The 17273-nt window shown below is 33.8% G+C and overlaps 1 protein-coding gene across 7 annotated transcripts in view; it reads left to right on the plus strand.

Moving 5' to 3' along the window:
* The window catches only part of SYNE2 (spectrin repeat containing nuclear envelope protein 2), a 416774-nt gene that overhangs the window by 214401 nt on the left and 185100 nt on the right, over positions 1–17273 (plus strand). For all 7 annotated transcript variants that reach the window (XM_056810866.1, XM_056810871.1, XM_056810867.1 and 4 more), the window contains 6 exons: positions 104–426; positions 3119–3263; positions 5460–5678; positions 10486–10751; positions 11429–11597; positions 16533–16688. In XM_056810866.1, the coding sequence (XP_056666844.1) occupies positions 104–426; positions 3119–3263; positions 5460–5678; positions 10486–10751; positions 11429–11597; positions 16533–16688 (1278 nt within the window). The remainder of the gene's footprint in view (positions 1–103; positions 427–3118; positions 3264–5459; positions 5679–10485; positions 10752–11428; positions 11598–16532; positions 16689–17273) is intronic.

Genomic DNA, 17273 nt, shown 5'->3' on the forward strand with positions numbered 1-17273 from the left:
GTGTGTGTGTAGTAACTTGCTGTTAGCATTAAAATCCATTTGCTATTCAAATCTAAAATGTTTTATAATTTTATTTTTTCAAATGATTTGTTATATCTTCTAGAATATCCTGGATGAGGCCTTGGAGAACATGAAACATTTCAATAAAGCAGTCACAAGAGCAGTTGGACTCATTAATTCATTTAAAACCAAAGTTAATTCACATAAAATAGATCTTGATAATCTAGGGGAATCTCAACAGTTGACTGACTGGAAACAAGAGGAGTTTAAGGCCTTGATTGTGGACTTAAAAAACCTCACCTCAAAGCTGGAAAACATAACTGGTCCCAAAGACAAAGTACAGCTTGAACATGTATTGTGTGAAATTATCAACAGTTATTCTTTGATCAAGGAATCAGCTGAAACAAAGAAAGCTGACTTAGAGAGGTAGGTCTCAAAGAGACCAATTGGTTGTTTTTCTTTTTCTTATCATTTTTTAAAAACTCTTAAATCCTATTGGTTCCAAGGCAGAAGAACAATAAAGGCGAGGTGATTGGGGTTAAGTGACTTGCCCAGGGTTACACAGCTAGGGAAGTGTCTGAAGCAGATATGAACCCAAGACCTCCCCTCTCTAGACTCTCAATCTGATCTCTAGGCTGCCTCTGGTTTCCTTACACCTGAAAGGGACCTTGAACCATCAGCCCAGATCTCTTATTTTACTGATGTGGAAACTGAGGTTCAAAGAGTCACTTAACAACAATATAGGAAACAGTTAATAAGTACTTATTATGTGTCAGGGAGAATGGCTGGAGATGTCATAAAAGTATAATAGAAACCTAGAACTGAGTAAAACCAGGCTAACACTTTGCCTGGCAACATATAGGTAATAAGTGGAAGAACCAGGATTGGAATCTTAGTCCTGTTACTAAGATGTCTCTTTCCACTATATTGTGCTCTCTTTAATCATTTTCTTTCATTCTTTTAGGCAAAAATAGAAATAATAATTGACTTTGTTTGCATCTAATACTTATCAGTTAAGATGCTGACCACTTCTACTCTTGGTATTTTCATATCCTGAACTTTGCCATTAAGAAAATGTATATATATATATATATATTATATATATATATACTATATATATATATTATAAAAATGGGAGCTGTTATCATTGTAACTCTCAACTGATCTTACTTAACTTTGGGAGGAGGTTTTTTCATTACATTTGAGATGTGTGTCTGCTGTTACAGCATCAGGAATATTGAAATAAGTATTGTAAGAAACCACTAGTATAACCTGTATCAGACTATTTACTGTCTCAGAGTGGAACAGTAGGGATGGAGGGAAAGAATTTGAATCACAAAATGTCAAAAAAAATGATCAAAAGTTGTTTCTACATGTAACTCGAAAAAAGTTAAAGAAAAAACCTCATGGAGGTAATGTTGAGAAGAAGTCTCAGGATTCAGTGCAAGAAAGAAAATTATTTCAGCAAAATTTTCTAAAACAGTAAATTTATTATTTTAAATATTCAAAAATATTGAATGATTTGTAACCAGCAGACTTGGGGGTCCAATCTTGGTTCTGCTACTTACTACTTTGCTAAATAAATTCCTTTCTGTGAATATTAAATTCCAAATTTGTAAAATAAAAGAATTTATCTAGATAAGGGTTTCTTAATGTGGAGTCTATAAATTTAAATAATATTTTAAAACTTTAAACTTAAAAATTGTCAAAACTATTTAAATATGGACTCATCGGACCATAAGTGAGGATCCCTGGCTTAGAAAACCACATATCGGCATTATCTGTGTTTTATTTTTTTTATTGTTGTGATAAATATTTCCCAGTGATATTTTAATCTGATTTGGGCTCCACTTGAGAGTATTGTGGACCACATGTGACCCATGAGCCATATGTTTGATACCTGTGCTTGGGGTTACATGATCTCTTAAAATGTTTTCCGGTTCCAAATACTTTAATTCTTCATGGAAAGCATTATGTAAACATGCTGAGCTTTTATGAATAATCTCTACCATAGAAAAATGCTGTGTCTTGTTTATTTTTACTTCATCTATATGCCAGTACCCTTGAGATAGTACAATCTTTCCCAATCTAAAAGTTTTGGGATTGGGGCTTAATAATTTCTCTATGATATATAAATTTCTTCCCACACCAGCTCCAATTTACCTCACCAAGCTTATGGCTAATTATTCTCTTTCACATACTTTATGTGCAGCCAGAAAGGCTTCCTTATTGCTCTTCCTACCTGACAGTTCATCTCGTCTCTGTTTCTTTGAACAAGTTTCCTGCCCTGCCTGGATTGTTCTCCCTCCTTATCCATACCTCTTGGAACCCTGAATTCCTCCATAGCTCAGCTTAATGTATCATTTACTATAGAACTCTGTCTCAATTCCCCAGTTGCTCTTGCCCTCCTTCCCAGAAATGGTTCTTCATTTACTTAACATATTTTTAAAATTTACTTATCTGTGTACTTGTTATTCCTCCCACTCTTAATTAAATGCAAGCTTCTTAAGGGCAGAATTTATTTCATTTTTTCTTCATGTCCCCTGTATCTAATATTTGATTGACATTTAGCAAATTCTTGTTGAAAATGACTGAATGGTTGGTATTTCTTGGCTTGCTCCATAGCAAATTAAAGACAGTATTTCAGGAACTAAACAAATATGTTGTGAATTTATGTATAATTGCATACACATATATTTAATGAGTAACAAAAACTTATAGAAGCAGCGTGTAATAAAGTCAGACTTTAGGATGGCTAAGAATAGTTCAAATGGACTATGTAGGATCACAGAACTATCGAATTTTAAAGTTTGAAAGAAACTTTGAGATCAAGTAGTTACATGACAAACCACAAGAGGTGGTTGAAAGAATTTGGGTACACCAGAGTATTTATTTAACATCATTGTTAAAAATGACCAAGGGTGGGGGAAGTAGGGATTCTTATCACATAAAATTAGTCGCTGAATTTTTTTTTGGAGACATACTTCCTCAAGTGCTATAGAATGGACCCCATAACTCTTAGAGGAGATTTGAATTGCCAAGTTTTTGGTCATTCAGTGTTCCAAAATCTTTCTTTTCAGTCTAATGAACTCATTTTCTTTACCAATTATGTGTTTAGGTGCCTAAAGAGCTATGAAGGCTTTAATAAAACCAAACAAAAAATTTGTGCCATCTTGAACAAAGTGGAAGGGGGACTTCAGCAATCTATTTCTCAAGAGGCAATGTCTTACAGAGAAGCTTTGGAGCGCTTGGAACAGAGCAAGGTAAATTGGATTCTGAAGTATCTAGTGTGTATATATGACAAAGACTAGGGTGGGTGAATGAAGCTCATGCTAAAATGTTTTTCACACAAATAAAGGTAGATCTAAATAATTAGAGAGATTTTAATTGTTCATGGATACAGTGAACTAATAATTATAATAATTAATAAAGGCTAACATTTATACCAGGCTTATGATATATCAGGATATATATAAGTGCTTTTTACCATTATCTCATTTCATCCTTACAACAACCTCTGGAGAGAGGTGCTATTATCATCCCCATTTTACAGATCAAGAAACTGAGACAGAGGTTAAATGAATTGCTTAGGATTACAGAACTAATAAGTATGTCTGAAGCCAGATTTTAACTTGGGTTTTCTGACTCTTGACCTGATGTTCTATGCATTGTACCACTTACTTTAATCTGATGATGAGAAATAGAAAGTAGTTATTATACTGCAACTTGAATACGGTCCATTTGGATTTTTTTTTAAATGATGACTTGTGTTTTTTTTTCTATTAAAAACACTTTTTAGCAATGGATCTTATCTTTATATAATAGTTATTTTTGGAAAGATACACTCCCTTTCCAGATTAATGGCTCCCTTGTGAAAAAAGAAAAAAATCAAGTAAAAACATCTGCTACAGCGATTACTTCTGAAAGTATATGCAAAATTCTATCCTACTAGTTCTTTTCCTTTCTGAAGTATAAATATATTATCTCATTTTCCAGAATCATCAATTTTTTTCAGTTACTCAACATTTTTTAGTAATGTTTTAATATCTACATTATTGTAATCCTTTATAAATTGCTCTTTTGGTACTAATTATTTCACTTTGCATAAGTTCTTACACCCTCTCCATGTTTCTCTGAATTCCTTATGTTTGTCATTCCTTGCTGCACAATAATAGTCCCTTTGGTTCATAATCCCACACATAATGTCTTCAGCCATTTTTCAAATATTTGGACATCTAATTTGTTTTCAATTCTTTGATGCAACAAAGAATGCTGCAAGGAATATCTTGAAATGTAGGTAGTGAGAGAGGTAGACATATAACATTTGCTTCTGTCTGACTTCTTTGGGATATTGTGTGTACACAAATATATAGAAATTAATAAGTAGTTATATATCATATAATTATATGTGTAATTAATGTATATATTTATTCATGTGCATTTGCTACATAGGTCTATCTTGATTCCCCCATTACTATTACCCTCCCTCCCAGAAATGAGTTGGCATTTTTTTATATGTTTTTCAAATTGCTTGTCTGTTCTGTACATATTATTTCCCCCATTCTCACTGAATACAAGTTTCTTGAGGGCAGGAATTATTAAATATACATACACATGTATGCAATAATGAGAAATAAAATATTAAAGAAATAATGTAATAAAGTCAGAGCTTCAGTATGATTGGAAACCATAGAACTATAGAATTGTAAAGCTAAAAATGAACCTTGAAATCAAGTAGATATATAACATACACATACATACACACATAAATTTAGCCTTTGTTTCCTGTCTTTGGCTTCCTCAGGTTATAAACATTTATACATAAATAAATATATGTAAATTATGTATGTGAGTATGTAAAAATGTTTACTGAAATTATATGTATATATAAATGTTTATACATATATACACACCTACCTCATAGGGAGGTCAAATGGTATAAACAGCTTAGTCACCTTTCTTACCTAATTTAAAATATATATCCCAAACAAGTTATAGTTTTGCCATCAGTGTGTTAGTTTTCTTCTCTTCCCATTCCTTCAATTGGTTGTCCATATCACTCTCAATCCCTGAGATTTCTTCAGTGTTCAGGAGAAGCCTGTGCTCTGCCCTTGCATGGTCTTTTGGGTTTATGTTCATAGCGACCTATTTAGTCCCTTATGATCCCTAACCCCAGTGCCTTGCCCTATCCAGTTAAGCTTCATTAGACATAGCATAAATGATCCTGAATGATCAAAAATGGAATTTGAGGGTTTGGTCCTTTGCCTTTATCACAGAAATTGTTCTTTAATTTATATTGAACTATAGATGCTTGTGTGGACCATATAACTGATCCTATAATATATAGGAAATATTTAAATAATAGTTTTCATTGTGCTCCAATTTGCTTTCAATATTAACTATAAATTAATGGAGAAAACTGTCACCAAGATCTCCCCCATCTTTTTTTTTTCTTTAAGAATTTTGTGTCAGATCTTGTATCAACTCAGGAAGAACTAACAAAGCTACGACAAGACTTCAGATGTTTGAGATTTATGTGCACAGAAAATGACAGCATATGTCTACTCAAAACTGTGTCAGCCCTGTGGGAGAGATGGCTGAGTTTGTTTGAGAATGCTAGAGAATGGGAAATGTTCTGTGAAGAGCTGAAACAAGACTGGAAATTTGTCAGTGAAGAAGTGAGTGTTACTGTAAATTATATTGGTACTAAGAGTATATGCTGAAAATGTTTCTTTATTTGAATTTTGTTTCTGTATACTATATCTTTTAGCTATTCTTTCTCCATATCCACTTGCTTATGTCACATTTACATATGTCTTTACATAATAGCTGAAATTTATATTGGGCAAAAAGTTTTATAAATATCTAATGTAATCCTCACAACCCTGAAAAGTAGATGCAGTTGGATCCCCATTTTACAGATGAAGAAATTGAGGCATAGAGAGGATTAAGGGACCTGGCCCAACAACACACAGCTACTGTGTTTTGTTTTGTTTTTTAATTTTAGTTTCCCTGACTCCAAGTCTTGCCCTCTATCCACTGTGCTACCTATTGTATATTAATATATGTATATATCATATACATATGAGCATATCATACACATATATGCAGTCTGAGTACTCTTACAAAAACACTTAATGGACTTTCTAATTTTTTTAATTGTTTACATTATGTATTACATCAGAGATTCAACATAGTGTAATGGGCAACTCTTTTAATATATTTTACTGCTTGTCTATATTCAAACCGTTTCTAGGTTATTAAAACCTGCACCAGCTATAACCGACAATCACTTCCACACTTATAATGATGGATAGTGAGAACAAAGAATGAAAATTTTGTATTATGGATAGTAAATAGCAAGAATTTTTTAAAAGATTCAAAGTAGCACAAGCATTTTCTGTTTCTCCTGACAATTATTAATTTCTAGAGGATTATGCCTCTATCACATTGGATTTGGTGACCTCTGTAAACAAATATCCTTCATATAAAGTGAATTTTTGTTCACATTTAATCATATTTTGTTGGTATTCAAGAGGTCAATTTTTCTATGCTTTTGAATAAAAGCTAATGGAGTTTTACAGAATACATTCCTAGATCTAATTTTTAGCTAATTTTCTTTTCATTCTAGGGTTTTAACATTATCTAGTTTGTACTCTCATTATGTAATGAATAATTTCTATTTTCCCCCTAAAGTTTCCTCCCTTATTTTCTAAGTCCTAACAAGATTGTAATATCAACTGGACTAAATTGCTTTGGCAATATATGTACCTTGTTCTCCATAAGTCCTTAGGTTAATGGCAAATATTTCTGCCCATATCCCTCAGTCTCTCAATATAATGAGGAGGGTGATTTTGAAATATTCTTTTACAAAAACTATGGATGGATTTGCTTATTTTTCATGTTCTTGGCCCTCTTCTCCCTCAAATCATGTAATCCTGCATGTGATGTAGTCCAGATAATAGGACAAATGTCCTTAGGCTGCTGTGTTTTTATAAGGCAAATCCTTTCATACAAACTGCAGTTACCTATTTCAGAATTCCCAAGCCAGTCTTCATTTATTTATTTTCAAAAAGGCACTGATTAAGTGTTTCTTATGTGCTAAACCCCATACTGGGCCACGAGGGAAATATAAGAATGACGTAGAATTTACTGAGGGAAATAAAATTTATACTGTTAAGAATAATACAAAATTTTAGAAAACAATGCTAATTTCTTAAAGGGGAGCAATTATATTTGGCTGGGTGAATCAAGAGTTGTGGAATGGATGGCAGAGATATTTTAATTCCTCAAAAAGGAATAGTAATTCAACAAACAGAGATGGTACTGAGAATATTCTAAGGAATAACAAAAGGTAAACGATAGAGGTGTAGAACTTGGTAGACTAGAAAGTTGTCCAATTTATATAGAGTACAGGGAAATGTATGATGGAGAATAGTACACGATAAGACTGGTAAAGTAGACTGTGTAGGCTCTTAAATTAAGAAATTTGGACTTCATTAGATATGTAGTTGAAAAGCTCAGATTTTTTAATCAATTAACTGATGTAATCAGGGTTGTATGTTAGGAAGCTTAAATTTTATCAGGGTATTTAGAAAGGAAATAACTAGAGGATGAGAATTGCTTAGAAGTCCTTTGTATGGTCCAGGTGAGAAGCGATATGAGTCTAGATAAAAAGAGAGTCTTCATGCCACAATAAAGTAAGTAATGAGAGATTCCATGGAGGGTTGGAGCAACCTTTCTCCCCATACTTACTTTTAAATTATATACTTGTCAATCCTAAAGTAAGAATCACCAGTTTTCCAGGTTGGAGGTGATAGGAAAGAGTACCTTGAGACAGCCACCTTACATCAAAGGTCTTTTCCTTTGTCTTTGTGAGTGGAGGCTGATTTGTTTATCTGACACAGAGGTGAACAGATTTGGGGGACTGAATCACACTTACCAAGTTTATAAATGATGTGTGATATGTCAGTTATTCATTCATTTACAAGATAGCTACTGAATCTACTTTTGAATTTTTATACAATGTTTCCTTTAGGGATAAATAGGATTACTTACTCTCAGACTGCTAGGCTTTCTTTTTTTTATAGTTTCTTATTTGCCTCTGTGGAGCAGCTGGGTGGAACACCAGGTGGTATAGTGCCCAATCTGGAGTTAGGGAGACTCATTTTCCTGAGTTTGAATCTGATCTCAGACTTAATAGCTATGTGGCTTAGAGCAAACCACCTAAGTATTTTTGACATGAAAACCTTAAGTGGGTTCACAAAGAGTAAGACATTATTGGAAACTGAGGAATAATAACAAATTGCCTTTGTAGCTGTTGGCAGCCATTTTTTCACTAGAATTAGTATACTTACCACCTTCTAGCAGTTAAGGTTCCCCATCCTTTTTCTTTCATCTCCCCCCCACTTCTCATTTGCTGAACATCCAGATAGCTCAATTTATTAGACTTCTTATACTTGTATGCTAAATATGAGTCTATGCAAATATCTCATACCTCATATACCAATAAGGTCTAAATAATGTATGATTTAAATATAATTATGTGTTATAAAAATTAGACAACAGAAAGACATCTCCTTTACAAATATATGAGATGATAGGGGAGTTCTAAACCAAACAATGGATAGAGGGTATCATATAGACAGAGTAGGCAATTTTGATTGCATAAAATTAAAGTTTTGCAAGAGCTGCTGGGAAAAAAGAAAATGTCAAATAAATTCTTTTGGTATCATATATCTTAGGTAAATATACCTTTGTAGCATTTATCTTAGATAAAAATATGATATCCAAGCTACATAGAGAACAGAGACATATATAACAGATAAGTAATCAGAGGGTAGGAATAAGTGGTTTTCAGAATAAGAATTTTGAACTGTCACCAATCATATGAAAAATAATACAAATCACTAATAATAATAGGCATTTAAAATTAAAAGAATTCTTGAGATTTTACCTCACATTCATCAAATTGACAATTGCCAAAAGATAGAAAGAATCAATGTTCGAAATGTTTTAGGAAGGCACATATATTATTTGCCTCTGAAGAAAACACTATATTAAAACTCATTGTGGTTAGTCAACATCTTGCAAATTAATAATTGGCCTTATGGTTTATAGAAATCATTTTGAATTCTGTGGGACAACTCACTAAGCCCTTTATATTCTTTGACTCAGCATTCCCATGATTAGTCACGTGGTGCAAGTAGATCACATATATACAAAAAATATTCATTGCAACAATCTTTCTGGTAGTAAAAAAATGGTGAAACAAAGCAAATGTCATTAATTGGAAGAATAACCATATTCTAGCAATATATTATTGCCTCATGTAAGGAAGGATACTTCAAAATATCTATATAATTTCTTCATAGTTAATACATAAAGAGCGGAAGTTACGTTTGTAATTTTACTTTACAAATTTTCATTTTAATCAACAATTCAGTGTTCCAAGTCTTAGTGCAGTCTTAAACTTTAGTAGCTTAAAAAACCAAAATGACCATTTAGCCAAAATAGCCATTTTTAAATCTTCAGTAAGACTTTGGGGATAAATTCACACAATATATTAATTTTTGGGGGGGAAGATGTTCTGGGTCTTTTGAAAACTAATGTGGACAAATAGCTAAATCAAAGTTTCTTCTGTTAATTTGGAAAATCAGAATGCAGTCAGCAAGGAATTGTATATACTCTTGATGTCTGATATGACTTTTCCAAAATAAGGAATTATTAAAAATAGCCTGTGTTTGCTGGGTTTGTACCCCAAAGAGATAATAAGGAAAAAGACTTGTACAAGAATATTCATAGCTGTACTCTTTGTGGTGGCCAAAAATTGGAAAACGAGGGGATGCCCATCAATTGGGTAATGGCTGAACAAATTGTGGTATATGTTGGTGATGGAATACTATTGTGCTAAAAGGAGTAATAAAGTGGAGGAATTCCATGGAGACTGGAACAACCTCCAGGAAGTGATGCAGAGCGAAAGGAGCAAAACCAGGAAAACATTGTACACAGAGACTGATACATTGTGGTACAATCGAAGGTGATGGACTTCTCCATTAGTGGCAATGCAATGTCCCTGAACAATCTGCAGGGATCTAAAAAATACTATCCACAATCAGAGGATAAACTGGGAGTAAAAACACCGATGAAAAGCAACTGCTTGACTACAGGGGTTAAGGGGATATGACTGAGGAGAGACTCTAAATGAACACTCTAATGCAAATACCAACAACAGAGAAATGGGTTCGAGTCAAGAACACATGTGATAACCAGTGGAATCGTGCATTGGCTATGGGAGAGGGAAAGGTGGTGGGAGGGGGGGCAGGGAGGAAAAGAAAATGATCTTTGTTTCCAGTGAATAATGTTTGGAAATGACCAAATAAAATAATGTTTAAAAAAAAATAGCCTGTGTTATTATGACCACCAGAATGATTTATTTGGTCGACAAAACCCACATCTTAATCCTTATTCACCTTATTGTCCTAGATTGAACGGGAAGCAATTATTTTAGATAATCTTCAAGAAGAATTCCCTGAGAGTACCAAGCCAAAAGAAGCAGCCACCAACAAGGAACTTTCTGAAGCTCTTGAATGTTTCTGTCAATATGAGGAGAACTTGGAGAGGGAACAACTGCTATTTACATTACTTCTCCACCGGATAAAGAATATCCTGAGTGTTCCTGAAAGTTTAGAAATAACTGAATCTGTTCCAGTATTGCAAGAGATTAGGTCCATGCAAGATCGATGTACCAAGTAAGATCCAGTTACCTAAGACATAATGAAGTAACAATGTTTTCAAATTGTGTATTTTAGATGTTGAATTGAATTAAATTTAAACTACCTTAATAATGTAATGATAGGTTAGAACCAATTCTCAATAGTGTAGATAAAACTGAATCATCAGTGAGTGAGTGACATGTAAGAGATGGTAAAGACTAATGCTACATTTGGAGGGAAAATACCCTGGTATTGCTCTGAGTGCAGGATCTGCGAGTTTTGTCTAGTGGACACATCCTGTTTAAAAGGAAATAGGGATGAAGGATAGGGGATTTTCTTTCTAAAGGTGACTTACCTAATTTGACTTAGTATACATCCTCAAGTCATCGTTTGTAGCAGGTTCCAGGCTTGCTAGAATTCCATGGTGAAAAAAGGAAAGAGAAATTATATAGCTAGAGTATAGAAAATGGAAAAGAAAAAATACTTGAGAATGATTTTGTTTGGATTACTATCCATAATGATGATATATATGTATATTAATATACACTATTTATATATGTATACTAATATACATATATATCTTTATTTAGAAAAAAGGTCACTGTGGGTAAGAAGTTGGTAGTTTGTTGATTGTTCAAGTAAAACATTATTTGAAAGAAAGGATAAGGAAAACTACTTAAGCTCTCTTTGAAACTGTTTTTCATATGTTTTAGGCTCTCTCAGAAAGTTCAAGGAAATAAAGAATTGATACAGTTAGAGATTGAAGAGAGAAATAACATCAGTAAAGAAATAATGTCTTTGAAAAATTCATTGGAAAAAATGACAGCCACTTTCCGTGATATGCCATTAGAAGAACACCCAGAAAAGGAAGATCATATGGAGGTTAGTAATAGGTTATTCATTGGCAGTGTGATTTCATTTGCAAGAGGCAAGTGCTTTATTCTGGTGAAAGAATCTGTAAGTGTGCATTGTATGCAGTGGTGTGTGGGTAAATGTTTAATATCTGGTTCCTAGAAATAATTTTATGCATGACACACTTTTAAGTTTAATCTGTACTATTAGTATTCTCCATCATTTTCTGAAATATAAATAATCAACAAAAAATAAATCAAGCTCTGTTTTGTAGAGTTTACCAGTTTCCATGGTATAAATGCTTACACTGAAAATTAACAGTCAGCCTGGTTCAAACTGGCTTTAGCATAGCCTTGGATATATGATGAATATATTTTGGTATGCATGAATATCTATGTAGCTTGCCACTTATGAACTGTGGTAAATGAGGTGTAAGAGAACTTATTTGTTAAAGTGGGAGACAGGAGTAACTATAACCAATAAGACTATATGATTTTCACCTTGATTAGAATGAAAAGGAATTTGGGAGAACATGTGAGTTCCTACATTGATGCTCCTCATTTCCTCAACACATTTCTATCTTTATTTTCATCTTCTCTTGCCTTTTGGTCTTTGAGAAAGAGCTGTATAATTATATCCTAGCAGAAAAGATAAAACATACAAATAGCTATAATACAAGCCAGAGATGATTAGTGCCATATGAATGGCACAGGCAAATTGCTGTAGGAGTTCAGAGGAGGGAGAAATAATCTGGGGCTGCATTGTGGAGAAGGTGGTATTTGAACCAATCTGGAAGAGTGGCTGGAATTTCTATAGGTTGAAAAGGTGGGGAAGATGAGATCAGACATAAGGGAATGAATAGCACAGATATAAAATAAGGGAATTGCTAGTCTTCCGTTTTCCTTTTTTTGGGAACTAGTGGGAAAAATATGTTCACTTCATATATTTGATATGAAGAGTTTATTAAGGACCTTATAGAATATTCTCTAGGCCAAATTACCTTTGAGTTTTGTTTGTTTCTTTTTTATTATTTGCTCAGTTTACTATTTTCTAAGCCCTTCATCTTTTTTTTTTGGTTGTTTCTTCTTAAGATTCTAAGTTCTATATATTTCCTTTTCATTCTTTCTTTACTAAATTCCACCCACCCTAAGTAATACTGTGTATTCCCACTCCCTCATAGAGTGTAGACAGGAATTCAAGACAGATTCTTGTATTTCTAAGCTGGTTTACAATATTTCAGGCATAGAAGTAGACTGTTCCTATAATATCTAGTTCACTAAGAAAAGTATTTTATTGTATTTACATTTTGTATGGTGTGCATTTATTTATCTAATTCATGTTTTTTCCTCAATAATAAAATATAAGGTCTTTGAAGGATGGGACTGCTTTTTTTTTTTATCCCAGCCTAGCATAGTTCCTTGGATATAGTAGGCATTTAATAAATTATATAAATTGAATTGAAATTAATATAGACCCTTGAAGGGAATACTGCAGTTATATTGTTAATACCCTCCAGTTGTGTCTATTGTACAGGATAATGCCCTTTGAATTTCAAGATAGCCCTCCTTTTATTTTGTCTCTTTTTGATTCCCTTTCCCATTTCCTACAATAGTTGTTCCAAATCTTTATGTGTCCTCAAAACCCTACCTGCAACCCACCTTTCTCTCCTATTTGTAGTTGATGCTACTGATTTCTATTTTACAGAGACTTCATTTTTCTATTTCTGTTTTCTGCATATTCATCATAATTTATGACAAATAATATTCCTTAACATTTCACAACATATGCCATAATTTGTTCAGCCACTCTCCAATGAGTGAATACCTATTTTGTTTCCAAACTCTGCATTTCAAAAACTAAACTCATCATGTTTGCCCAAAATTGACCCTTCTCCTAACTTCCTCATTTCTGTTAATGCCATATCTTTTAATCTTACTCCACTACAAGAGGGTAATTTTGTATCTCCTCCTAGCTCAGTTGATAAAGTAATAAGAAGTAACCAAGTATTTCCATGTTAACAAAGTGTTCAATACTCTTATCATCTCTTTAAGAAATATTAACACCTCTCAGAATCAGAAGGGAGCAATGCCATTAGGCAAGGGAAAAAACTGGCTATGTTATTGTAGATGTTTAACTTAACTTTAGAGACAGTTTAGCAATCTGAGGGCACTGGAGAGAGAACTAGCAACTGGGAAAGAATGATTCTTCCAATTTTGATGAGGAGAGATTTGGGGTGCTCTCCTCTACTTCCCATTGGTCATGTCCTCTAGCCTTGGAGGTACTTACCTGGAGGGAGACACCTCATACAATAGTCTGTCATTTTGACAGTCATTTCAAGAGAGTTTGGTACACAGGTGAGGAAACAGACCCTAGGCAATTTACAACTCTTTGCCTTTAAAAAGAAATATATACTCTATCAGTTATTGTCAATGAATAAAATGACATACATAGGATTACAAAGGAAACCATTTATCTTGCATACTATTATCCAAAAATTTTTTAAAACTCATAGACCCCATGTTAACAGTTCCTGCTATAAATAGACATGAATACAGAAAGGCAGCCCACTTAAGGCTAGAAATGGCTGCAGAAGCCTAACCCCTGTAGATCTATCTCAAGACTCAAGAAAACTAGCCTGGCAATTGAGAGTTGGGCTATAGAGAAGGGATTTGGAGATCCCATAGTTTCAGAGTTGTAAGTTCTCTTGGCCTTATTATGACTACGTACCAGCTTTACTATCTTTACATTCTATTTGCGTATATTCTTCCCAACATATTATGTGTATTTGGGGAAAAGTGCACTGTACATTATTGGGGTTGGGAGAATATTTTTATAACTTATGTTTCTACTTTGCCCTTGTTAAGAGCTAATTGTGCCTTCCAACTTATTATGAACAAGAAACACTATCTATAGTACTAAGAACCTAAATCTTTAGGGTACCATAGAACCTGTGGCATTAGCAGATGCCCACAGGATGGTTCAACCCACCAATACAAGTTGCCAGTGTATCCCTACAGAGGGTATTGTACCACCATTCTCTGCAAAACTTTATTATCATTATTTTTTTTAAAACCCTAACCTTCCATCTTAAAATCAATACTCAGTATTGGTTCTAAGGCAGAAGAGTAATAAGGACTAAGTAATGGAGGTTAAATGAATTGTCCAGGGTCACACAACTAGGAAGTATCTGGGGTCACATTTGAACCTAGGACCTCCCATCTTTAGGCCTGGCTCTCAATCCACTGAGCCACCCAGCTGCCCCCAATTACTTCTTTTCTAAAGGTGTTCTGTATTCTATAGATGGCTTAAGGATTTGTATGTAATAAAAAAGAACACATCTCAAAATAGGTTTCATCGGTGAATCAGACCTATTATCTTTATCCTATGATAATTAGCAAATACTATATTTGGACATCAAGACAACTTGTATATACTAGATCTGTTCTAATGGCCATGAAGGTGGCTGAAGCAGGCACTGTCAGACAGTGAAGATGCCGAGGTCATCTACTACATCCTGGGCCATCACCTGTTGTCCTTTTTGTGTTGAGTTGGATAATTCTGAAAGAGAGAATGAAGCTGATGACTTTGTGCAATTCTGCCTCACTTAAATCCAATTCACACTCAAGTCAAAACATTACTCATGATGTCCCTGATTCTCTTAAAAAACAATGAACAAACAACAACACACCTATATTAGACTCCGTTTTTTTTTTTCCCAGCTAGCTGTGGAACATAGTATCTTATATCAAATATGGGACTGCCCACACAATGAGGTTCCCTTAGGAACTAATTTCTTTAGCCACTGGAAATACAGATACAATGGTACCTCTCTCTGAGTCAGAAGAGTTGTCTCTTCTAGAAACTATCTCCAATCAGTTTTTCAGATGCATTCAAAAGTTGTATGTTGTTTGTAACCAGAGATGTTTTGTTACAATATATTGGGAGAGGAAACTTGATTTCACTTATTCAAGGGATCATTATGGGAAAAGCATCAATGTGAACTCTGAATGAAGATTACGTAATTATGTGGGCATCTTAGACCCCCAAGCCCTAACTTTGTCTGAATTACCAGGATAATTACATAACTTTCTACTTAACTTTGCTTGTATAAAGTTGGCTGGTACTAAAGATAAAAGATGAGGGCTTGGTAGTCCAAAGCAAAAAAGTAACTCAGTGATAGATCATCACAAAGAATCATTATGTAATTGTAATTCAGAGTAATGCCTTGGTCCATTAAGAAGATTAATAACTAATTCTTCCTCAAATAGTAACTATCAGAAAAGGCCACTGTAAAGATATAAAGTATTTTTCCACCTGATCTTCAGGAAAGTTTCCCAAACAAATGAGTTTCTCTTTTATAATTACTGCAAGGCGAACTTAGATCAGATTTTCTTTCTAGGCCACAACCAATAGACTGTTTGTTCAAGTTGCTTTTATCTCTTAAAACCCACATTCTTCCTGGGGAACTGGAACCCTTGGTTTTGAAAGAAGCTGGGCTCACTGTGCTGTATAATTACATGAAAGCAGACACTTTTGCTTCAAGCTTCCAACTTTTAGGGGCCTTGCATCATTGTTATGATAATGTAGGAAGAAGAATAAATGGCAACAAGTTAATAAAAACTTCTGAAAACTTTTACTCTGAACAGGTTTTTATATTGGGAATGCTACAGAGATAAAGCTAAATCACAGAAGCACTTTGGAAGTGCAGAGATGTTGTAATGTCTTTTTACAACAATGGGTTGACATTATGAAGTGATATCAAGTTTAATTCTTACCAATTGAAAGGCATCATCTGACTAAACTGAGCATCTCTCAGGTTTAATCTGCTTGTATGAATAGAGGAGTTTTGTCATGCAAACGCTGCTCATTTAAATCATAAGGATGTGCTCGGAAACTGCTTTCAGTTTTAGAGTTAAACTTTTCCTGTGTCTTGTTAGTACTGAAAACCCTCTTTAATGTTTTAAGGCTCTTCAGAAAATAATTGACAAAGAGAAGCTAGCTCTTGAGAATATTATGGAAAAACTCCGAATCAAGTACTCTGAGATGTATACCATAGTTCCTGCAGAGATTGAGTGCCAGATGGAAGAATGCAAAAAAGCTTTAGAAGACATAGATGAGAAGGTAATGATGTTTGTGGCAGCATTGTTCATTCCTGTGGTTTATCTCTCATTTATGCAATAGAGGAAGCAATGTGCCTTTCAATAAAAATATAATTGGGTTCACATTTTCATTTTAGTTGCCTTTTCATTCACGTATATATGCTTTTTTATGGTTTAGCTTAGTGAAAATTTTGTGATTGGAAACTGAACTCTAAAACAGCTTCAAATGACAGAAATAAGAGGCCAAAATAATCTGTACATTTCAGACCTTATTTAGAATTCTTCTAATTAGCATGAGGTACAATTTCATTATCCTTTATAGTAGACCTGAATCATAGATTTTTTTTGTCTTAAAACATGTTTGCTCTTTACTTCTTGGAGCAATTCAAGTTCTGAAAACAGAATATCACAGTAGATTTGAACACATCTTACACCTGAAGGCAGATAGGAAGACAAGAAGATGAGTTATTGAGGGAAAGTTTTAGAGGGAAGAATAAAGAAAGTCAGAGTTCATTTTATTGTGATTTTTTTTTAAAAGGCAACCCAAACCCAAAGATGAAATGTTTATAGGTTACTTCTGTCCTTCCTGCTTCCCCTCTTTTATAAT

This window comes from Monodelphis domestica, chromosome 1 (genome assembly GCF_027887165.1).
Source record: "Monodelphis domestica isolate mMonDom1 chromosome 1, mMonDom1.pri, whole genome shotgun sequence".
Classification (NCBI taxonomy): domain Eukaryota; kingdom Metazoa; phylum Chordata; class Mammalia; order Didelphimorphia; family Didelphidae; genus Monodelphis; species Monodelphis domestica.